Here is a 24,977-nt window from a genome sequence, read left to right on the forward strand (position 1 = left end):
AAAGTACTAAATTACACAAACATGTGGGTTATGAAACGCGCTCTTCAATGAAAAACAAGCATTAGATAATCAAAGGAAAGGAGAGCTTGTTCAACAATGCATCTCATCTTTCACTAACAATAAACTAAATAGTAACATGTACCACACTACAACCATGACATATGTTATGTTACGTTACGCTGTTATGTACACACTAGTGTTCAAAAGATTAGTGTGGTAAAAGTAAAAATAAATAAATAAATAATACTTTTATTTCAGCAAGGATGCATTAAATTGAGCAAAAGTGACAGTAAAGACATTTATAATGTTACAAAATATTTATATTTCAAATAAATGCTGTTATTTCTATTTGAAAAAATCCTGAAAAGGATTATCACGGTTTTCACAAAAAAATATAATATTACGCAGCACTGTTTTCAGCACTGATAATAATTATAGCTAATTACTTGAACCCAGCATATTACAATGATTTCTGAACGTGACACTGAAGACTGAAGTAATTATACTGAAAATTCAGCTTTGCCATCACAGGAATAAATTACAGTTTAAAATATATGAAAATAGAAAACAGTTATTTTTCATTGTAATAATATTTCCCAATATTAGTGTTTTTTACTGCATTTTTAATCAAATAAATGCAGCCTAAAAGACATCTTTAAAAAATCTTATCAACCCCAAACATTTAAACAATTGTGTATATTATTTTATATTATACTATATTTAAAAAATTATATCACACTTATAATTATATTATACTAATATGAAATTACCATTACCAGTTACCAAAGGTGTCATGGTACCTATAAACAATGAAATAGTCAACATTTTTAAGGTGTTTTCTTACCGGGTCTACTCAAAAGAGCCTACCCACAAATATGAGAATGCAAGTGAGGCATCATTAATGTCTACAGCACAAATACTGTAGTGTGGGATAATTACACAACAAAGTTTATTCCTCAGGGTTAAGAGTTTGTTCAAATAGCAACAGAATTAGAAACAGTAATAGTGATGCATGCTGTAGAAAATGCAACTAATATATGAATAATTTCACAAGAAGATTTAACGGAATCACAGGAGAGGCATATCTCTTATCATCTGCCATGCATTTGGACAGTTCCCAGAAGAGGCATCCAAAACACAAGATTAAACGATTGTGAAAGTAAAACAAAAGACTTCTAAGTCGGTTTTATGTTAACTTACAAAAGAAAAGGGAAGTGGAAGAACTTGTTTCCCCTGACATATAAATAAATGGGAGGATGGATCCACCATAAGTCAAGGCTCTATTCGTGTCTGTCGAGGTGGGAAATGACAACCCTCTCTATTATCATCTGCTTGAGATCATAAATTCCCTTTTCTGAATTCCCACTCATAAAATTGTCAGAAACATGCCTGAAAATGATGCATCAAGCTAGCAATAGATAAACACAGTCATTCTGCTCTCTTGGAATGAATGAAACATTACGAACACTTTGGTTCATATTTGAGTTCATATGTGCACATATCTAGACCTGGGTCTAGGAAAAGGTCTGAGCAAACACAATGCTGGAGCTATACAGTACACCTTGCCTGACTTTTACAAGAAAACCACACCACCAGAAACCAGACTAATCCAGTCTTCTTCAAACAGACACTCAAATAAAAATAAAAAAATCAAATTTCTAAATTGCAAGTTCTTTCACCAATGAGTTCCTATGACTTTTCCATGACTTTTTCCATTTAATAATTCAGAATTATTCGTGAACTGCTTAATTTGATTCTATTCATTGTTATTTCATAAAAATACATATATATATATATATATATATATTTAAAAAAACACAAGATCCAATGATTTGCTCACAAATCCGCCATCATCACTTTACTGCAAGTTGTTCTCTACTTAAAAGCAATATATACCAAATATTTAGAAAACAGCACAACTAGAAAAGTGTATATTCTTTCTTTACATAAAATCCAATTACATTTCCATGAGACAAAGTCAGCATCAAATGAAAATTCACACCATCTATTTTTCTAAATAAACAACCGATGGATTAATTAAACTACATGTTTTTCTACTTTCATTTCAGTTCCACTTTAAAATGTGAAGTAATTTCAATCCAATTACAATTAGCTGTTTTTCCAGGTTTTCCATGAACATGGGAACCTTGAAAATATTGGAAAGTAGTACGTTTTATGAACACTCTTCATGTCTTCCATAGGTCCGACATATATATAGCCTTGCCCCTAAACTACTGCTTTTGGTTGAATCAATTTTGCCATGTAAGGCCAAAGCGCCAACAAACAGAACAACGATTTAAATCAATTATTAACTCTATGGATCATCTACAGTTGTCTTTGCATATCAAGCTGGGACACGAGAAAGAATTTGTACAAAAAATAAAAAAGTCTTCATTACTTCATTTTATCAAAGCACTCCTCCTTTTGCACTAGTCAGAGGTTTCACTGAGCTCAGATGTGTCTATCAGAGCAGGCATGCAGTGATTCACACCTGAGAAGAATCTCTAAATGACTCTAGATTGCTCTGCTCAGAAGATGATGAGAATTCTGCTTCAAGCAGTCAGCGTAAATGTACAGCCAGACGAGAGGTGATTTCAGGACATGGATAACAGCAGGAGTCACAGACAACATGAAAATAAACAGCAGTCAGACCAGCTCCATTTCACACGGGATCATACCATGAATCAATCACGCGACGTAAAGATTAATGACATCCGTCAGTTTGCTAATGGTGATGTGGGGGTTCCCAGGCTCTCAGCTGGAGAGTCTGTAAGCCTGCATACTTGACATCTGCAGGCCGAACATACCGTGATCTGGTATGAATGAGGCCACTTACTTTCCTGTTGTGATTCTATAGTTTGCTGACAACTAAAAACCTGAAGATTCAGTTTAGATTAAAGCCTGTGTAGAGCCAATACCGTTCCTTCCTGAGTTTTTGTCTACAGATTCAAGCCAAATTACATTCAGTTGTCAGAGTTTCATTTTCTATTCACGCAACACTGGTCATCTCCAGCTCAGGTAATGGAAACATGTTCCTGCAGCTATTGAATCAATTAAAACATTATAAATAACATCTGATGAATCATGCAGGGAGAGCTCCTCCATTCAAACAAGGACTTTATGACAGCAAATCAGAGAGAGCTTAGGTGATAACCAAGCGAATATGTAATCACTACAAAACTAATTTCTTGCTAGAAATCACATCAAAAGTTGGTCAAAAATTTACATTTACACACAAACTGACCACCAACCGTGCAACATTCAGACGCCAATTTTATCTTTAGCTCAACTGTCACAGACATGAACGCACAGGATTGTGGGATATCAAGCAAAGGATACGTCTATGCTGCCTTCAAACACCAGATGAAAGCATCTCAGGAGACAGGAAGTGAATCTAACATTGGATTCAGACGTGCCCTAGTGCTAAAAATGAGAAAAGCACTAAACAAAATTACTAAAACTAAATCGAAAATCGAAATCAGCTGCTGTGTGATTTCTAGGACATTTTGAGTAATTTTGAGCACATTGCTGTTAGTTTGCTTTTGGGGTTTTTTTTTTTTTTTGCATTTTACTGGGCTATTGCTAAGGAGTTCTGCATTGTTTTTTGTGTGTTGAAGCGTATCTAAGGAGGGTCAGAAAGCTCTTGGATTTCATCAAAAATATCTTAATTTGTGTTCCGAAGATGAACGAAGGTCTTATGGGTTTGTAACGACATGAGGGTGAGTAATTAATGACAGAATTTTTGAGTGAACTAACCCTTTAACTAAAACGATTTTTTAAAAATTCAGTAATTAAAATAAAGCTGAATTGCTGAGATAAACTAATTGGCAACTAATTGAAAAATAGTAGGGGGGAAAAAAATACTAAAGATAAATGAATGCTATAGAGATGAAAAAAAAAATTTAATTTTAAAAAGCATGGAAACTAAACTAAAATGCAAAAAAATGAAAAATAAAAAAACGATTAATATATAAAAAGCTAACTAAAAAAATATATATTAAAAACAATATACTGTAAATAATACCAAAGTAACAGTGGTTTTATCACCCTATTTTTTTTTACTTAAAACCCTACAAAAAAAAAATCTAAATTAATTTTAATGTAAAAATTAAAAACATGCTCATCGTAGAAAAGATGTATTCAAATCAAAGCATTGCAAGCATGAATTACAGTTTTATTTATTTTTGAATACATTTACCCATCCAGATAAAAAAAGAGCATCATGTTATTGACACTTATCCAGTTGGTGAAGTGTGGCTTACACTTCTTTTTTTTTTAGGTGAACCAGAACGATGACCTTCCTCTGTCTGCCACGGTTCTCAAAATGCTGAAGATTCTCTTATTACACAGTTGTTCATATTAAATCCATTACACCAGCAAAAAAAAGGCATTTTCAGAGTCCTGTTCTGGCCACGGAGAGAGTAATAACCCTCTTGAATGTCATTACGATACGATCAAACATCAACCAGGAAAGAACATAACACTCATCTCTGGAAAAACATTCTACACGTCCGTTAGAGCAGGAAATAGATGAGCGCACGCTGTAGGCGGAACAGGAAGCTGCTCACCTGAGACTCTCCTCAGATATCCTCTCCGCTGATGACGGATGTTCGGTTTCTTTTGTTTTAGTTTTTCCCCCAGAAACAGTGCTCTTACAGGACTCTAGCTCAATCATGCAAACAAAAAACTGCAACAAAAAGCCTCAGTTGACTGTTGAAATAAATCTTGGGTTGTATTGATAGATTTAATAATTCAACATTAATAACTCATGATCTAATTTTATTTTATTTTATTTACACTGGACAGAGGTAGATTTCCGCAACAGTGCTCTGCTCACACACACATGCACGCACCGTGCAGAAACAGGCCTGTCAGGGGTCAGACACTGTGACAATGTCTACAGCAGGTGGTCAGCAGACAGATGCACCATCTGCCAGAGTTCATAGCAGCCTGATAGAGACTGAAACAAATGGAGAAGAGTGAGAGAGAAAAAAAGAGAAACAGCAGAACAGTAGTGAAGAAAACCACCTGCAGAACATTCCTAGCAGAACAGTAGCGCAGGTCAACCATGTTTTCAGAGGAGACATTCCAGCACATCAAAAAAAATAAATTCCATCTTTAAGGGAGTGGTTTAGCACAGCTACCAGTTTTATCCTCACATATGGGCGGCACTAGACACCCACCAACAGGTTCACAGACGCATGCAGGTTAACCAAACAATCCTGGACCATTTCAAAAGAAGGAAAAATACACTATGTGAATCAATATTTAGATGATTTCAGATAGACTTTTTGTTTGGTTTCGGTTGATGAAAAACGGAAAAACTCTGCTAATAAGATATAAGCTTTGTCATGAGTTTGGTAGCATTCAAGCTATAAATGTCAAGCTGTATGCCGTTTTTATTTCAACTTCTGTCAACCAATCAGAGGTAAACATTTAACAGTTTTATACTACTTAAAAAAATTACTAACAACAATATTAAAGGGTTAGTTAGTTCACCCAAAAATGAAAATTAGGCTGTGTTTTACTCACCCCCGAGGCATCCTAGGTGTATGACTTTCTTCTTTCAGATGAATCCAGTCAAAGTTATATTAAAAATTGTCCTGGCTATTCCCAGCTCTATCATTGCAGTCAGCGGGTGTTGCAGTGCTTCAGTCCAAAAGAAGTTAAATAAAAAGTGCCTATCCATAAAACAAAGTGTCTCTCACGGCTCCGGGGGGTGAACAAAGGCCTCCTGTAGCGAATCGATGCATTTTTGTAAGAAAAATAACCATATTTAAAACGTATTCATCTATTTAATCTAGCTTGCGCTCACTGTTGTAAACGGAAGCGGTTCCGGGCGGATGATGTATGGAGGTCGGCTTTGCGTATGTGCCGCTCAGAAGTGACGAACTCGGAAGCACAGCGGAGAGATCAAAATAAAACAACGGTCTCGAATTAGAAGTACAAAACAAGGATTTGTAAAGAAGAATGTCGGAGGATTTCGATATAAGCCAAGAGGAGACTGGTTTTCCTTTGCTAAAGTAAGGAAAATTTGCTTCCTTTGCTCCTGTTAACAAACGTTGGTTTTCACGAGACTCACCGGTGCATGCGCAACGCTGACCTCATACGTCATCCGCCCGGAGCTGCTTCCATGTAGGACTGTTGGCACAAGCTACATTAAAGTGATTATTACATTTTGAATATGGATATTTTTCTTACAAAAACACATCGATTCGCTACAGGAGGCTTTTGTTCACCAAAAACACTGCAAATTTGACTATTTATACTGTAGTGTGTACTCATCACTTACTGCAATGAGACTGCTTCATTTGTTTACACAGAGACACGTGCTGTTTACTGCTGCACATTCACAATCACACTGTAAAAGGGTCTCATCATATCTGATACTGCATGCACTCCAACAGTGAATAAAAAAATCCTTGCTAGCCCATTACAGTCTCCTAGATCTTTATACACAAAAGCTTTTAAAGTCAAAGCCAAACTGCGATGACAAATTCAGTCTCACTGTATGTGTCTACCCCCCTCAAATTGCAGCCTGTGCCTTTTGTGACAGCATCACGCTGCATTTGGTTCTGGTGAAACACAAATCTTTTTGATGAACCAGCCGTCTTTAAATGAAACCTTGTGAAGGATAAAAGAGAAACATACAGTTTATTCGCTAGATTCGTATACCACATGTCTAACACACCCACCACAAACATCTCTACTGAGGCTTGATGTAATTAGTCTTAATGATGCTCATCAACAGGAAGAAAGCCAAAATGGTGGTGCAGTGTTTTCCTCTTTTTGCAAAGAAACATTCTGAGAGAGAACAAGAGACAAAGAAACCTAGAGCTTTCATGACAGCAGTGCTCCTAGCATCCTGTCCAGACTTTCACTTCCTCTTCCTCTCATCCTTATGTCCTACATTTACATGCATGAATTTTCAGATTTATCCTAGGCGTAGCATGCACGGTCAATGACATAAGAAAAAGTAAAAATGTTTTAGCTTCAATACACGTCGAGTTCTCAGAAATGTACTCTGTTGGTTTCATTTGGTTTTGATAACTTTTACAGCATTTTGAAGATTTTTATTTATTTAATGAATCTTAATCTAAACTTAAAATTTGAAAAGTTAATCCTGTTAATCAATCAGATGCAAGCACAATATTCTGTAATAATATACTTCTGGTATTACAAAAATTAATTAATTGTTTGTTTTAAATTTAATATTTAACTTAATTTAATATAATATTTAATTACATTTTTAAATAAAATTAAGTTAAATTAAATTTAAATTAAAGATGCTGTGATAACTGACATGTCAAAACTCTTAAACATTTCAAAATCAATAAAAAATTAAGATCATTCTTAGCATCTTGAATATGTCAGTGTACAGATCGTCATATTTAATGCAAATATTTAAATGTTATTTTTAATATTTATTAATAATTTATATTAGTATATTTATTATATATTAATACAGAGTGAAAAATTTAAGGGGGTCTGAATACTTTCCGTACCCACTATAGATATATTTTTTAAATATCATAAATTTCAATAAGTTTTAGGGGTTTAACAGCACATGACATTTTAAAACCTGAACCAAGCTTGGCATGAGGCTTTTTTTTTTCGTTATGTGGCAAAATATGAACATTATTTTTTAAACAGACATTAAAAACACTCATCAGCATAGGAGAAGTTTTAGTCATTGAATTTCTGAATGGTATTTAAATCCATCTTGAAACAAAAATTAATAGAACAAGACAAAAACTTTTAATAAAATAAAAAAAACAGCATCATAACCAATTCCCATTTATCTCAACAACAGTTACTCTGCTAACTAGTCGATTTTAAATACATGCAGTTTTGCACTTGACCTGCATCTCTCTTCTTCTATTCTCTCTGACTCACACTGAGCACACGGTCTGACCTGAAGCAAAAAACCACAGATGATGGCGCAGGTCTGTGTGTGTTTACAGAGAGCCAGTGAATCAGCACTCCGGCAAACACAGCCAATCCAACGGCTCACAACAGGAACAAGACAAAATCTCAACCCATGATGAAGTCCTAGAAAAGTGGATCAAGATGTGGGCCATTAGTGCCCAACTTCAAAACTGCAGGATCCACGTGGAGAGGATCAAAGCTGGATTTGTGTTGATCCCTACACATGCTCCAACACTGTTAATACGGCCATCCCAGACCTCTTGCTCTTTTAATGGCCTAAATCTTGGCTAAGTGACGAAATGGCACGATAACAGCATCAGGATGCAGTCTGAAATGCTCGCCAGAAGGATAGAGAGGGAGCCGCCACATGTGACAACCTTCCAAGAGAGAAAGTTTTTACTGCAAGCGCACAGCTGGAGTGCACAGCTGGGACGATCGTAAGCATGCAGCTGCGATGACCTGAGGCTCACAAAGTGCCCGCTCAGAGAAAACGAACTGTGCCAAATCAGTACCAGCAAGACCGGTTCAACCAAATGTTAGTATACAAGTTAGTATACAGGATCACTGGCTTCCCGAGAGCACAGGTGCGAGGAAAAGCTTCAAAGCCCGCCTATTGTTGACACGGTCTAAAAATGAAGCCCAACCCAGTCACTGAGGATGTTTAGACAAAAGTAAAACCATAGTGCAAACACAAGAGACTGAACCCATTTGAACAGAATATGGAAGAATGTGGTCTAAACAAAGCTTTAATGACCTGGTTTTAGTCTCACATTGATATTCATCACCCAAAGCAGGGAAGTAACAGAACAGTTTCAACCCAATAAAACTACAACAGCAACAACATCGCAGATTCTCTTTACGCTTCCACTGACACTTATTAAGTGACTTTAACACCTTCATTTAAACCTGTCTGCATCTGTAATTAATGTATTGCCAGAAGCAATAATTACATGTGCTGCAACATTATCCACTAAACCAGGAAATTGATCTTGCCAGGCTTTTGCTGGAGGGACGGGGTGTTGATGCCCATCAGATGATATCTGGTGCCATAAGAAACATTAGCAACAGAAATCTGGTTTTATGCAGTGGGAGGGATATTCTCATGCTGGAAAGCATTTTCTTGGATAAAATGTGTATATCTAAGTGCAGGATCAACATTTTTACAGAAAGAAAAATACTCAGTTATCAGTGAATTTGGGTTTGGGTTCAGTAATATTCCTTTTTGATTAATGCAGGGGTGCACTAAATTGAAAAAAGTTACTATTCATTAAAGAATATTTCAACACTGATAATAATAATAATAATAATAATGACATATTTCAGCAAATCAGCATATCAGAATGATTTCTGAAGGATCATGTGACACTGAAGACTGGAGTAATGACTGCTGAAAATTCAGCTTTGCCATCACAGGAATAAATGACACTTTAAAATATATTGAAATACAAAAGAGTTAAAAATGTTAATAATATTTTACAATATTACTGATTTTAATGTATTTTTGATCAAAGAAATGCAGCCTCGGTGAGCTCAAGAGACTTCTTTCAAAAACAACAACAAAAAAAATTGTACTCACCAAAAGTTTGAACATATGTACAGTATATCTGCTAAAAATACACTGGCAAGTAAAGCTTACAGAAATCGACTAAAAGCCACAAAATTCCAATTAAAGCTGACGTGTGTAATTTTAACACACAGAATTGCAAAAATAATGTTTGTTTGTGGTTTCGAAACATTTCAAACTAATTCTTATTAGCTTAAATAGCAGTTCATCTTAAAGTCAGTACAACATGTATAAGCACATCAACTTCACCTAAACACACACACACATATCTCTTTATGAAGTATGAATATAATTTCTCTTTATGAAGATTAAGTATGGCACTCATCAATGGGCAAAGAAATCCAAGCACCAATCCGACCATATACGTCTTTTATAAATGAGGCCCCAGATTATATTGCCAGATAAAATTACAAAAGACATTATTTATTCATTATTGTTTTTAATACGTTTTAAATTACAGATAATTTTCCCATAGCAACCTCTGATGCAAGTGTTTTTTTCCCGTTTCTAAGTGCAATAGATTTTCTATGTGACCACACTGGAGATGCAATGGAAGAAGACAAAGCCAAAGATCCTCACTCTTATTTTGGTGGCAAGAAAGATAAGAGAAAGACAGCGACGAACACATCAGGCAAGGAACAGTTGAGAATTCCCCCTTGAGTAAGTGAGTTTAGATGTGAGATAAGGGGGCTGGGTGGTGTGAAGGATATAAAGTGAGGAAAAAGGGAGGAACGTGAAACACTGAGAGAGAGAGAGAGAGAGAGAAAGAGAAAATCACTTGCAGTCAAGAAAGCATCATAAATTGGCAAGGTTGCACTCAGAGGTGAGAGACTGAGAAAATGCAGAAGGAAATGTATATATACACATGCTGTACATGTGCAGAATTTCAATGAGCTGCTACACAGCAACTCCTTAAACTTCTGACTCTTAGAAAACTCATCTGATCTCAGTTACTGCATCCACTGCACAACAGAGACAATGATAAACCCCGACTTCAACTCAGAACTGAAGACAATGAAAAGCAGAAGCATTTCTTACTTGACTAAAGATGCCCCCCTCATGAGTTTAGCATGATGCAATAACTTTAAAGAGAGGAAAAGCACATGAAAGTAGTGCATGCATTCATCAAACAACTGTGGCCTAGCAGTGCAAGCTCTGATTGCGCCATGGTGCTCATTTGGGCTTTGTGGGTTCGAGTCTGGCTTGCAAATTATGTACAATCTAATTTCTTTCCATGCTCTGTCAATCCTGTCCTATTTCTCACTTTCTATATATAACAAAAAAATAACACTTTGGTCCCAACAGACAGCAAAACATGCATTTGACATTAATGTTGTGATGTGACTCAATTATTTCTGACCCAGAACATGCCGCTAACATGCACTGGACATGCTTGCATCTCAAGACCAACAGCGCATGCATGTGATCTTAAGGACCAATGGGGCAAGACGCTGAGCAAACTTGCCTCCAGACACAAGTGACTCAATGACATGAGGATAAGAGAAACAGACTGTCACTGCAACAAAACACATTCTCATCTGGACTCCACAAGACCAGCATGCATCTGAACTACAAAGTCAAGGAAATATATGCATGAAAAAAAGATGAAGACTTTGAGCTTCTGATAGGTTTTTTTGTTTGTTTAGTTTTTTTGTATGAAAAGGAACAAACTATTTAGTTCCCAGAGGGCATGGAAGTTTCTACTATACTTACAGATGTCACTTCTTCCTCAATTTTGACACTTTCAGAGCCATTTTAAATATACCACAACATATAAATACAATATATTGGTGTATCAAGAATTCTGCTGGTATTTCAACAGTCTCAAATAGGACTGCAAAAACTAATTGGTATAATTGATGATAAAAAAAAATAGTTAGCAACAAATGTCAGAAAGTGTTTGGGTACATCAATAACTAAAATTTAACTGAAATGACATCAGTTTGAAAAATGATCTCCAGAAGTGAACCCCGATGGTACATGAGCACCACCCTACTGAAATGACAGCAGAATAAAGTACTTTAATTTGAAGAAAATAAAAAAGCTACATTTGTTACTCCACTGAAGTTTGATATTCCTGCATGATTTTACCTCAGTAGTGCACAAAGTATCAAAAATGCATAAAACTGTCAAATATATGATTACTGAATTTTTAAACACTGTTTTTTTCCCCATGTTTGTTTATTGCCATCATACAGTGTTTTAGTTTGATGCGTTTTCTTTGTAACTGTCGATGTTTGTATGAGTCACCTTAATAAAAAGGCCATACATAACTTTCTTTCATTTACATTTTACAGTCTTAAGCAAGAAAAATGCATAGTTTCATTCAAATAATAATAAAAAATACAACTAGCCATATTTATTCCATTAATCGAATCGACTATCAATTATCAGCACTAATCTAAGCATGTAAAGGGGCATTTCACTCCAACAAAATTCACACAATAATATAAAATCTGTCATCATTTACTCAAGTTCGTTCGTCCGTGGAACACAAAAGGCGAGGTTAGGCAAAACACTGACAACTTCAGTCACCATTCACTTTCATTGCATCTTTTTTTTGCCTACAAATGAAAGTAAATGGTGACAGAGTATTGTTTTGTCCCACGTCTTATTTTGTGTTGAACTGAAGAAAGTAGCCTAAATCATTGGGGTTTGTAACGACACGAGGGCGAGTAATGTACATAATATTAACGCCACACGAGTAAACGATGACAGAATTAGTGCGACTGTTCCTTTAACGGGACCTTTATTTCACGCACAGTCATTTTCAATAAAAAAAAAGCCAAGCTTAAGTCTTATTCTCAAGTCCACGAGATCTTCCATAAAATAAAAATCGTATAATGAGCGCAATAAGTTTCAAAGTATATAAAATATTTTGCTTTTCTACTTTTCAGATCTTTACTACAGATACAATAGAGAACTCTGTAATGCACCATTCTCAATTGAACACTGTTGAACGGAATCAATCGCGAAAAGAAACTGTTTGTGACACTCTTCTGACCTCACAAGTCTTCTTGTAAATTTGAGTGTGTGTGGAATAAAACTTAGAAAACTCATCTGATCTCAGTTACTGCATCCACTGCACAACAGAGACAATGATAAACCCCGACTTCAACTCAGAACTGAAGACAATGAAAAGCAGAAGCATTTCTTACTTGACTAAAGATGCCCCCCTCATGAGTTTAGCATGATGCAATAACTTTAAAGAGAGGAAAAGCACATGAAAGTAGTGCATGCATTCATCAAACAACTGTGGCCTAGCAGTGCAAGCTCTGATTGCGCCATGGTGCTCATTTGGGCTTTGTGGGTTCGAGTCTGGCTTGCAAATTATGTACAATCTAATTTCTTTCCATGCTCTGTCAATCCTGTCCTATTTCTCACTTTCTATATATAACAAAAAAATAACACTTTGGTCCCAACAGACAGCAAAACATGCATTTGACATTAATGTTGTGATGTGACTCAATTATTTCTGACCCAGAACATGCCGCTAACATGCACTGGACATGCTTGCATCTCAAGACCAACAGCGCATGCATGTGATCTTAAGGACCAATGGGGCAAGACGCTGAGCAAACTTGCCTCCAGACACAAGTGACTCAATGACATGAGGATAAGAGAAACAGACTGTCACTGCAACAAAACACATTCTCATCTGGACTCCACAAGACCAGCATGCATCTGAACTACAAAGTCAAGGAAATATATGCATGAAAAAAAGATGAAGACTTTGAGCTTCTGATAGGTTTTTTTGTTTGTTTAGTTTTTTTGTATGAAAAGGAACAAACTATTTAGTTCCCAGAGGGCATGGAAGTTTCTACTATACTTACAGATGTCACTTCTTCCTCAATTTTGACACTTTCAGAGCCATTTTAAATATACCACAACATATAAATACAATATATTGGTGTATCAAGAATTCTGCTGGTATTTCAACAGTCTCAAATAGGACTGCAAAAACTAATTGGTATAATTGATGATAAAAAAAAATAGTTAGCAACAAATGTCAGAAAGTGTTTGGGTACATCAATAACTAAAATTTAACTGAAATGACATCAGTTTGAAAAATGATCTCCAGAAGTGAACCCCGATGGTACATGAGCACCACCCTACTGAAATGACAGCAGAATAAAGTACTTTAATTTGAAGAAAATAAAAAAGCTACATTTGTTACTCCACTGAAGTTTGATATTCCTGCATGATTTTACCTCAGTAGTGCACAAAGTATCAAAAATGCATAAAACTGTCAAATATATGATTACTGAATTTTTAAACACTGTTTTTTTCCCCATGTTTGTTTATTGCCATCATACAGTGTTTTAGTTTGATGCGTTTTCTTTGTAACTGTCGATGTTTGTATGAGTCACCTTAATAAAAAGGCCATACATAACTTTCTTTCATTTACATTTTACAGTCTTAAGCAAGAAAAATGCATAGTTTCATTCAAATAATAATAAAAAATACAACTAGCCATATTTATTCCATTAATCGAATCGACTATCAATTATCAGCACTAATCTAAGCATGTAAAGGGGCATTTCACTCCAACAAAATTCACACAATAATATAAAATCTGTCATCATTTACTCAAGTTCGTTCGTCCGTGGAACACAAAAGGCGAGGTTAGGCAAAACACTGACAACTTCAGTCACCATTCACTTTCATTGCATCTTTTTTTTTGCCTACAAATGAAAGTAAATGGTGACAGAGTATTGTTTTGTCCCACGTCTTATTTTGTGTTGAACTGAAGAAAGTAGCCTAAATCATTGGGGTTTGTAACGACACGAGGGCGAGTAATGTACATAATATTAACGCCACACGAGTAAACGATGACAGAATTAGTGGGACTGTTCCTTTAACGGGACCTTTATTTCACGCACAGTCATTTTCAATAAAAAAAAAGCCAAGCTTAAGTCTTATTCTCAAGTCCACGAGATCTTCCATAAAATAAAAATCGTATAATGAGCGCAATAAGTTTCAAAGTATATAAAATATTTTGCTTTTCTACTTTTCAGATCTTTACTACAGATTCAATAGAGAACTCTGTAATGCACCATTCTCAATTGAACACTGTTGAACGGAATCAATCGCGAAAAGAAACTGTTTGTGACACTCTTCTGACCTCACAAATCTTCTTGTAAATTTGAGTGTGTGTGGAATAAAACACGCAGTGAGCTCTGTCAAACTCTCCACCCGCTGTAATCTGTCTGTCCGCGCTGGGGGTATTCATGACTGTCTTACAACTGCACACTACAGCGCTTAAACTAAAGCCAGCAGGAATGAAACGGCACGAACTGGCCTGTGATCGCAACCGGCAGCAGATCAACATCAGGCGAATCGGCAATGCGAAATAAATCGTACGAACCTGAAGCGGCGAGGCGACTTTTCCTCCTTCCAGGGATTGATGTTTGGGAGTTTGTTGCAGTCGCGCGCTCCCTCCCTTTCTTTAGCGCACTCGATAGTGCTGATGTTGTTTTCACTTCCTCTTTCCTCCTCCTCCCGGCTCATGATTGGCTCCGCCGCTTCAGGCGTCCACCAATCACAGCACAGTAAATCCTCATAATTCAATAGACGGATAAAAGCGCATCAGAGTGTTTTCTCAGTCTAGTCTAGTTGATATCTTGATTGTGATGTTTTTGCTTCTTGATATAAAATATTTTTCGGCTATTATTTAATTACATAGTAAATAAGACATATAGGGACTTCCATAAAACGTTAGAATTTCTCTGGAACACATGTATTTAATTAAAAACAGTAATATTACTACATTTTAGGCTATAAGATCATCGGAAAGGTAGAAAATAGTTAATAGTTCGAGTTAATCAAATGTAATATAAATACATTTAAATAAAAATAATTCATTTATTCCTTAAGATTAATTAAAAAACGTAAGATCTAAGTTTTAAATATCCCATGAGCTTAAAATATAAAGTACCAATGAATTTGAATCATTTTCATTGAATAAAATTAAATGTGTTTTGCTTTTTGTAAGTAACTTTGGATAAAAATGTCTGTACTAAATTCCTGTACAAAATGGGCTATCAATAATTAGCCTAATGATTTTCTGGAATGGAGGTTCAAAGGATTTCTTGAATAAATAAATTGTAGTTGCTCTCTATGTCTTTTTAACTCTTAATTTATTAATAAATAAATAAATTGCGCCATAGTTTATGCAGAGTTTATCATCTACTGAGAATGAATGATTCATTGTTGTTGTTACAAGAGTATATGAAATATTTATATACTTAAGTATTTTTCAAGACTTTAATTAACACCAGCAAACCTTTGTCTAGAGAAAAATAAAATAGGATTAAACCAGAAAATCATTGCCTGGCCATTAGTCTTCAGGGCATATTTGGCATTTTGTAAATATCTGTCTATCAGACCTCAAAATCCTCACAATGTCCACCCACATGGCAATAGATTATCTGTCCCACACAAGGTGATGTATTAACCATCCCATACGGACATCATTTGCTTACTCCATTTTGATGATCAGAGAGGACACAATTCTATAAAAGCCTTCCAAGAATGTCTAGAATTTTGCTAAGCAAAGCTCATGATGTGAAAGATTATGTAAACCAAAATCCAGTCTATATGCAATATCACTGCTGGTGTTGCCTCTAGTTTGTCTCTATATAAATGCCATTATGCAAATACCCATCATGGGTCAATCTGTGCTTCAGCTCCTCTCTGAATGCTGTGACATGCTTCGGATTTTTCTTCAGACTGTGTGAAATGATGAACAACTCTAGTTCTTTAGGAAATGAAACTGCCGAAAGCCAACACCATGCTCTGCAGCACTACAGCACTGTTGATTGAATCAAATATGATTTCTGTGCATGATCCTTATGCAGTATATTTTAAAAGTATATTTCACCTATGAAGATGATAAATTAATAAATGTAATTGGTATATTGGTAAATTGTAATGGCTATATATATATATATATATATGTTTTGTAATTTATTTTATAACATGTTTTATACATATTTTTGTAGGCAAAACTGCTGTGCAGGAATTTTCTGACACAATTTAGCATCAAATTACACTTGTCTTGACTGATTAAACTTCTTTAGCTAACCAAAATTTAAAATAGCAATTCAACAAAGCATAGAACTGAACAGTGGGGAACTCATTTGTGAGATTCACAGCTTGTCAGATAAAAAGGGAACATGTCACATACGCACATGTTTCTAATGGCCCTGGCCAGTTCAGAGCAAAGAGAGATACAATGAAAAGAGGAACTAAAAAGGAAACATGAGAATCCAGCTTTTATTACCAGTACAAACGCATTATGAAGATGAAAGCAAGCTAACGACTTCATCTGAAAAAACAGCCCTGATAGACAGTCATAGACTGCATTAAGTTGATTTAATATTTATATTAAAATGAAAATGTACTATTAATTTAGTTTTGTTTTCTTGTCTTTTTAAAAAGCATACATAGTTGCTAATTGAAAAAGCATTATAAAGAGCTCTTTTGATGATGTGATGCACTATTTATCTTGGTACAAAATGGTGCATGTACTCCGACGACAACTGCAGGACTCCAGATTTCAGCGATGAGTGACGAGATCAAAGCAAAAGCATCTTCTCCCCTCTCGAGCTGCCTCTCTCGTGATGTGAATGTTGTGCAAACCATTGTCAGCCCTTCAAGAGGTGCTAATTGGACCACGGCCAGATGCAAAAGCCCTAAACACTTTAATGGAAATAGAGGATGTAAATTCACACATGTAATTTGAGTTAGAAGACTCTAGAAATGCCCAGATCTCTTTACAAATATCAGATTACCATAAAAAAAAGAAGTTGCACATGCTAAAAAGCCATAGTTATTGATTTATTTACATGACACTTATGAATGTCACAGTTCACGACAGCAGATGGCATGTATCATAAGCTCCCATCAGTTAATTTCACAATGACACATTTTCAAAATGTAAATCAACATACATTCAGAAAGTGTTCTGTACAAGCATGGACCGGCTATAGGAAATCTATCAGAGATGCACATATCCTAAGCATTCCAATGCGACAGAGGGGATTAAATGCATCCATGCATTATTAAGCAGATCTGAAGATGGCCTGGGGAACTAATGGGAAGTCTCCTGTGTATATTCCATAGGGCTGACGCATCCACTGCAGACTTTATGACCTTCTATGATGAGCACTGAGACACCCAGACCACTGGCGTTGTTTTAATCTGAGTCATCGCTAGCCTTGGCCTTGTGCTTCTTCTTTTTCTTCACGTGTTTCTTCTTTTCTTTCTTCCTCTTCTCTTTTTTCTTTTTCTTCTTCTTCCGGGTGTGATCAGAGGAGGCAGAGGAAGACGAGGTGGAGTCAGAGTCGGAGGTGGTGTCTTCAAGCATCTGTCTCAACTGCTGGATCCTACAGTGAAGAGAAAGGACACAATAAAATAATTTTCCATGCACAATATTGTAATAAGTTGACAATAAAGACACAATAAAACTATAGATAATGGATCTCTGTACAGAAAACCACACTGATACACACACCGCCTTTAAAATAATCCAGATTAATAAGTAGAGACAACTATAAATTATGGTTTGTGTCAAAGCCTAAAAAGCAATACTTAATTTAAATATATATGTGTGTGTGTGTGTATATATATATTTGTATAATTATAGCATAAAATATTTTGGCAATGCTGAAGAAACAAATGCATGCATATATATGCATGTTTGTGTTTCTTTTGTCTTCAGCATTGCTAAAATATTTTATATATTAATAATATTTATAAGGATACAAGCATTTATACAAAACGGTGTATTTCTTATTATGGATAACAACTGACATTTTATACAAATATTATATTAAATATTATAAAATGTAAATAAAATATGAGCATTTTTAATGTGGTAAATATTAAATCTACAAAGAAAGTATCAAATAAATTATATTCCAAAAAAAGAGATGTCTCATAAATATGCACATTAAATACATTTCAGTCATTACCTTTGCGATTCCTTTTGGTGGCGCTAGTGGTACAGAAATGACACACTTCACCTTTGAGCAACTGGATTTGTTCGGCTTATTTCAAAGAACTTTATTATCTTTAACTAAATTCAATTGCTATCGATTTAAAGAGGAAGCAGAAAACACAAGCACCTTCTGACAGCTTTTGCCACATTAACAATTCATCAGATCACTGCTGTTCAGAGGGTTCACATCCTCTAACAGAGGCGTGTATCCTTGGGAACCGCACAACCCCATTTTAGATTTGCTTTCATTCACTACATGCTGTGAAGAAGACTGCATCAATGTAAAAGCGGCTGAGTTCTGACTTTCAAGTTTTCTTTAACAAGCTACTTCTTGTTTTCCAACATCCTGCTGAGAAAAATTCAAACTGCCAAACCCCCGGGGGAATGGTTATTAACAGTTCTGTGGCATAAATGTGGAGCTCAGCAATGTACGAACAAAATAACCTGTCAAAACGGCCCACAATGAGTTTACATCCCACATAACGGTTTCTAATTACTCCCATGTAGCAAGAGCTGGTCACCACACAGCAGAAGATAATCACAGTGGAGTAAAGAGTTACATAATCGTCTGCAACAGGGTTCTTTTATTGAAATTACACAATTTATCAACACTGGCCTCTGAGAGACCTCAATGTGCCACATATTTTATTAATAAGCAGATCTAGCAGAGGACGAGCATTCTCTTCATCTCATATACAGACACAACCGTTCAAAAGTTTGGGGTCAGTACAATTTTTAAAAGAAATATGCTTTTATTCAACAAAGGCACATTAAATTGATCAAAAGTAACAGGAAAGACATTTCTAATATTACAAAATATTTCGATTTCAAATGAATTCTAAATTTTAATCAACGAATCCTGAAAAAAAATGTACCTGGGTTTTCACAAAAATGTTAAGCAGCACAACTGTTTTCAACATTGATATTAATAAGAAATGTTTCTTGAGCAGCAAATCAGATCAGATGGATCATGTGACACTGAAGACTGGAGTAATGATGCTGATAATTCAGCTTTACCGTCACAGGAGTAAATTACATTTTAAAAAATATTTAAAAAAAGAAAACAGTTATTTTAAATTGTAATGATATTTCACAACAATACTGTTCTACTGTATTTTTGATCAAATAAATGCAGACTTGGTGAGAATAAGTGACTTTTTAAAAACACAAAAACATTTTATTGATTCCAAGCTTTTGAACGATAGTGTCCATCACTGATTGTAAATCGGGTCTGCCCTTATTGAATATGAATGTAATTTAAATGCAACATGGACTGACAAAAATATTTCAAATATTAAGCACAAGTGCTCAAAGGGGTCATATGATGCTGCTAAAAAGAACATTATTTGGTGTATTTGGTGTATTGAAATGTGTTTATGCGGTTTAAGGTTCAAAAAACACATTATTTTCCACATACTGTACATTATTGTTTCTCCTCTATGCCCCGCCTTTCTGAAACATGTTGATTGTTACAAAGCTCATCGGTCTGAAGAAGCGAGGTGTGCTGTGATTGGCCAGCTATCCAGTTCGTTGTGATTGGCCGAATACCTCAAGCGTGTGACGGAAATGTTACGTCCCTTAACATACTGTGATGCCTGCGGCAACCACATGTGACGACTCCGAGCTGGACTCCGTGTCATCCACGGTGAAAGCCGATCCGGCGATCGACAGCACAAAGTTGTAGTACTTCCTCAGCGACCAGCACGGATCAGCTCCAAGCATGACGAAGCGGATATCGTCCTCTTTTGGAAGACCAAACAAAGTAGCTTCGCTTTCACAACGAAGCACACAGCGTCTTCAGGACATGGCGGCAGCGGCAACAATACTACAGCGAGAATAGAAGTTACGCCTTCTTTCTTTGCGTGCACATTTGGGCGGCGTTATGCAAATCTTCCCACATAGTGAGGTAGACATGTGGGGGCGTGTTAGAACGAGCCGTTTTAGGTAGGCGTGGCTGACTCTTAACTTTTATAAAGAATATCTCTTGCAACTTTACAGATCTTCTTTATGCACCAAGAGCTTGTAACACTCCAAAGAGAAAGGAAAAATTGAAATCGCATCATATGACCCCTTTAAAACACACACAGGCTGTTCTTTAAAACTTGACTGACATTATTGAGTGACAGAGCACGACGTACCTAGTCTCTTTTTCATTGCGTTTGTTTTCACGGATGATATCGTACATAGGATCCTCATGCGCCTGTGAGAGAATCACAGAAATAGTATAAACATTCACAAACAATTCAGATTCAACATATTACAATTCTAACAAACGTTTTTATGTTTGTTACGTTTTACGTATTGTATCGTTTTAAAGTAACAGTTGATTTTTTTTTATGTTGAACTGTTGATATGGTGGTCATCTTAGAATTATACTGCCTCCTAATGGCTTGGATTCAATGTCACACAAAAGTAAAAATGTTCAGTTGTGTGTGAATGAAAGAGCCTGATAATAGGAGGGACGCCAAGGTAAAGCCAGTAGTTTTTGGCTGATCATGTGACCTCTACATGTCAGACCCCATGAGGTGACCTCCTCTATGTAAATAAATCAGCTTTTATTAGGCCACTGATATGACTAGAGTCATACTTTACCAAAAGTACTGAACATTTCTTTGCAAAAAGGCTAAAAACTACCCTGGACAAAATGTGCATGAAGGCGCTGAAACCAAAAAATTATTTTAAACATTTTAATTTTAATCAGAATCAGAAATAGCTTTATTGCCAAGTGTTTACACCAGGGCTGTCCAAACTCGGTCCTGGAGGGCCGGTGCCCTGCAGAGTTTAGCTCCAACCCTAATCAAACACACCTGAACCAGCTAATCAAGCTCTTATCGGCATACTAGAAACTTCCATTCAGGTGTGTTGAGGCAAGTTGGAGCTAAACTCTGCAGGCCCTCCAGGACCGAGTTTGGACAGTAGGACACCCCTGGTTTACACACACACAAGGAATTCACCTTGGTGTCAGATAAAGCATGTAAAATTACATACATGAACCTCAGAAAAAAAGGGGAAAAAAACGTGACATTATCCATGCAAGAGTTCGATTATGTATCAGAAATCTGTATATCAGACCTGCTACTTCACATCTCAATTTCAAAATGTCCAAATCGTGTATATGTAATGCCTTTTTTTTTTTATGCTTTTAAATAAATGCCTACAGTGTAAAAGTAGGCCACTTGTGTTACTCACCACTCTGAACTGCTCCAGTTTCTGGTTGCCTTTGATAAAGAAAGGACATTCTTTGTCTCCCGTTCTGTGGCCGTACCTCTTACATCTCCAGCCTACACACACAGTTTGTGCACTTAAGATTTCTCAATCACCTTCATTGACACTGTAAAAGCTGAAATATCACGCCAGTGAAGTGAAGGCATCTGAATGCTTGCTTACACTGCATGACCTTCACCTCTTTCCCCAGAGGCATCCACAGTCCTTTAGTGGGAGCGTGAGCCAAAAAGCTCCTAGCGTCCTCATTACCAGGATCATCAGGGATACAGTCCTCTGGTCTGTCATCCTCTTCCTGCAAAAGCAGTCATGCATGTATTGCCAAATGCTCACTCAAAAGCGTAGTTCTAATGCATTTACACAATCTCAGATCACATTTTGGAAAAGAGGGGAAAAAACAACTAGTTTATGATGAATCTGGAAAATTTAACGACAACACTTCAAGCCATGGCCAAACCTTAATGAACCCAGGAGGAGGATTTTCATAGCTGGAAGGGAAAATGAAGAGAAAGTCATCAAATGTATGCAGGACAAACGAGAAACTTTTGTGATGACATAAAACTACAGAAGTTTAGATTATAGAAAAGTCTCGTCGAAAGCATTACGAATGCAGCAAATACTCACAAAGTCTCCACATGCTTGAGTTTCTGCACCTCTTGAATCAGTTTTCTGGTTTGGTGTTGGTATTTGCCTTCATCATCGTGTTTTGACTCCTTGTGTTTCTTTTTTTCATGCCTGTCCTCGTGGTGCTTTCGGCTTCGTTTGCGATCTGACATTGTACATTCGTTGGGGTTAATTTCTTCTAAATATTTAACCACATATTATGTCCAAAAAGTTTCGATTTTAGGGTAAAGGCACATATGAGCGTTTGACCACTTCCGGGTGAAAGAGCGAGAGCAGTGGATTAGTACGAGATGTCAAAATAAAAGTCTGCAAGCCACGCGCATTGAGGTCAAAACTACATGGGTATTCAGTTATATTGTGGTGTGAGATAAAGACATCTATATCAATATAAATATTCAGTGCTTAGGCTTTAACTTTTATGGGAAAATGTACTTCTCGGCTTCAATGAATATACTAAAGAGGATTAAAAGTTCTTTTACTGATTTAATTTACCTACATTTTGACCAAAATGTACATTCATAAGTGCAAGTTTACTAATAAAAACCCAACTTCATGGTTTCGTTGACTAAAGTTAGGCTGTGCATACAGTGTATTAGAGACTCTTTGAATAAAGCAGTATTTATTTGATATTGTTAGATCTTTGTATTTTATACTTTTACCCTGCTGGCATGTTTTGTGTTTTCCTTATTTATGTTTGTATGCATAATTGTGCCATATTAGCATTTGAATGAAAGTGCATTTATAATGTTAATGTTACTCAGTAATGATAAAAGATAGCAATACATGGCGTCAGAGAAAAAAGTAAATTCCTTATGCATACATTCATACATGCACGTAAATATAGCATACTCTATCCAATGCAATATTTCAAATCACCCCACATACCCACACCTATTTCTTCTGGTGTTTATGCTGTAATTATATGAGAAAGCTGCTAGTTTTTGAACATTTTTAGTAGCAGAACCTGGGAGTATGTATTAAGAACCATGATTTATTTTGTAATACCAGTTTTGTACATGTATTAACACACAGTGTTTCTACATCAATATTAATTTTTAAAGATGTATTATAATCAGAGGCGGACAGTAACTAAGTACATTTGAACAATTTGTTTATTGAGATGCAACAAATTATGCCAGTATATTACAACAATAATATACAATAAAATAGTTAGATCTCTTTTACAGAATAACAATAAATTAAATGACAATAAAGGAAAAACAACTAACAAAAAAATTAAATAAATAAAATTATTTTTTTATATTTAAAAAAAAAAGGGGCACAGGTCAGTTCAGATAGCTACAGACTAAGAAGAGTTGAAAATAGTCATACAAGAAGCAAATCATATACAAGGGGGTAATTTAGGAAAAACAATAAATGGTCAAGTGACTAATGATTTGGCAGTAATAAAATGAGGGTGGAAATAAGTTGAGAAACTAAGTACATTTACTTGAGTATTGTACTTAAGTACACTTTTTGAGTATCTGTACTTTACTTGAGTATCATTTTTTTCTGGGAACCTATGACTTTAACTTCACTACATTTGAAAGACAAATATTATACTTTTCACTCCACTACATTTCTATGAAGGTCCTCGAAGTAGAAAGTCATTAGCAGCTTTGAAAGTCAGTGGGTGATTTCTTTCTTCTCTAAAAACTGTCTTTTTTCAGACAGTTTATCAGTAATCACATGAAGTGATTTCCCAGCATTTTTTGAACACTGACCAGTTCCAAATGTAATATTTATTTACAACAATTCAATAATAAGAAATTAATATTGTGGTATATATTAGACACAATATTGTCTGATTTTGCTCAATTGTGTACGTGAAAATATTACCTATAAAGTGTACAATCAAGATGTTCCATTTGTTTTCATTTTAAGTTTTAATACAGCACTTTTACAACACATACTGTACACACGTGGTGTTTAATGTGTCCATACACTGAACATGAGATTGGCTGTCACACCTCAGTGCTGCTAAACTGTGGTTCTATAACAACCTGCATTTTCACAACTGAAGTAACTTAAACAGGTCATATTATAGCTTTATGCTCTGTTAACATCAACAAGCATGTTCAGCAACCTGTCAAGTAGAAACCTTTGACTTCAACATTATCACAAACTCACCACCTAACCTTGTGATAAACTGTCAGAAACATTAGATGTACAGTATTTGTAGTTTACTGTATACTTATCTGTGCCTGTTCAATTACATCTGATAATTTCATCTGATAGAGATGGTTATAGATGGGTAGCTTTTGAAAAATGTGAGCATATCATGACAGTGCAATGTTTGAGTCCTGTTAGTTAGTTTTTTTCTTTTGGAACAATTTGTTTATTGAGATGTTACAAATTATGCCAGCATATTACAACAATATTATACAACAAAATAGTTAGATCTCTTTTACAGAATAACAATAAATTAAACGACAATAAAGGAAAAACAACTAACAACAAAATTAAATAAATAAAAAGATTTTTTTATATTTAAAAAAAAAAAAGGGCACAGGTCAAGCTACAGAGCTACAGACTAAGAAGAGTTGAAAATAGTCATACAAGAAGCAAATCATATACAAGGGGGTAATTTAGGAAAATGGTCAAGTGGTCAAGTGACTAATGATTTGGTAGTAA

General features: G+C 35.6%; 2 protein-coding genes across 5 annotated transcripts in view; both read right to left on the minus strand.

Annotated features, from left to right (window-relative positions):
- The window catches only part of LOC107556397 (engulfment and cell motility protein 1), a 103,205-nt gene extending 88,244 nt beyond the window's left edge, over nucleotides 1-14,961 (minus strand). For all 4 annotated transcript variants that reach the window (XM_016239508.1, XM_016239505.1, XM_016239506.1 and 1 more), the window contains exon 1: nucleotides 14,862-14,961. The gene's annotated coding sequence lies outside the window, so the exon portion shown is untranslated. The remainder of the gene's footprint in view (nucleotides 1-14,861) is intronic.
- A 2,349-nt stretch (nucleotides 14,962-17,310) lies between these two features.
- Nucleotides 17,311-22,640, minus strand: LOC107556368 (retinitis pigmentosa 9 protein homolog). Its single transcript, XM_016239463.1, has 6 exons — nucleotides 22,344-22,640; nucleotides 22,177-22,207; nucleotides 21,885-22,014; nucleotides 21,687-21,778; nucleotides 20,636-20,697; nucleotides 17,311-17,883 (listed from the first exon to the last, which is right to left on the minus strand). The coding sequence occupies exons 1-6, from the start codon at nucleotides 22,493-22,495 to the stop codon at nucleotides 17,694-17,696; spliced, it is 657 nt and encodes a 218-aa protein (XP_016094949.1). The 5' UTR covers nucleotides 22,496-22,640; the 3' UTR covers nucleotides 17,311-17,693.
- Between the last annotated feature and the right edge of the window lie 2,337 nt (nucleotides 22,641-24,977).

The sequence above is a fragment of the Sinocyclocheilus grahami genome, unplaced genomic scaffold (genome assembly GCF_001515645.1).
Source record: "Sinocyclocheilus grahami isolate Dianchi unplaced genomic scaffold, SAMN03320097.WGS_v1.1 scaffold566.1, whole genome shotgun sequence".
Lineage (NCBI taxonomy): Eukaryota > Metazoa > Chordata > Actinopteri > Cypriniformes > Cyprinidae > Sinocyclocheilus > Sinocyclocheilus grahami.

Excerpts from the sequence above, each read along its gene's own strand:
- LOC107556368 (XM_016239463.1), bottom strand. The coding sequence starts at position 22,495 with ATGTCAGATCGCAAACGAAGCCGAAAGCACCACGAGGACAGGCATGAA. Across the intron at positions 20,698-21,686 it reads AACTGGAGCAGTTCAGAGTG|GCGCATGAGGATCCTATGTA; the intron begins GTGAGTAACACA and ends ATTCTCTCACAG. Across the intron at positions 17,884-20,635 it reads CGCAATGAAAAAGAGACTAG|GATCCAGCAGTTGAGACAGA; the intron begins GTACGTCGTGCT and ends TCTTCACTGTAG.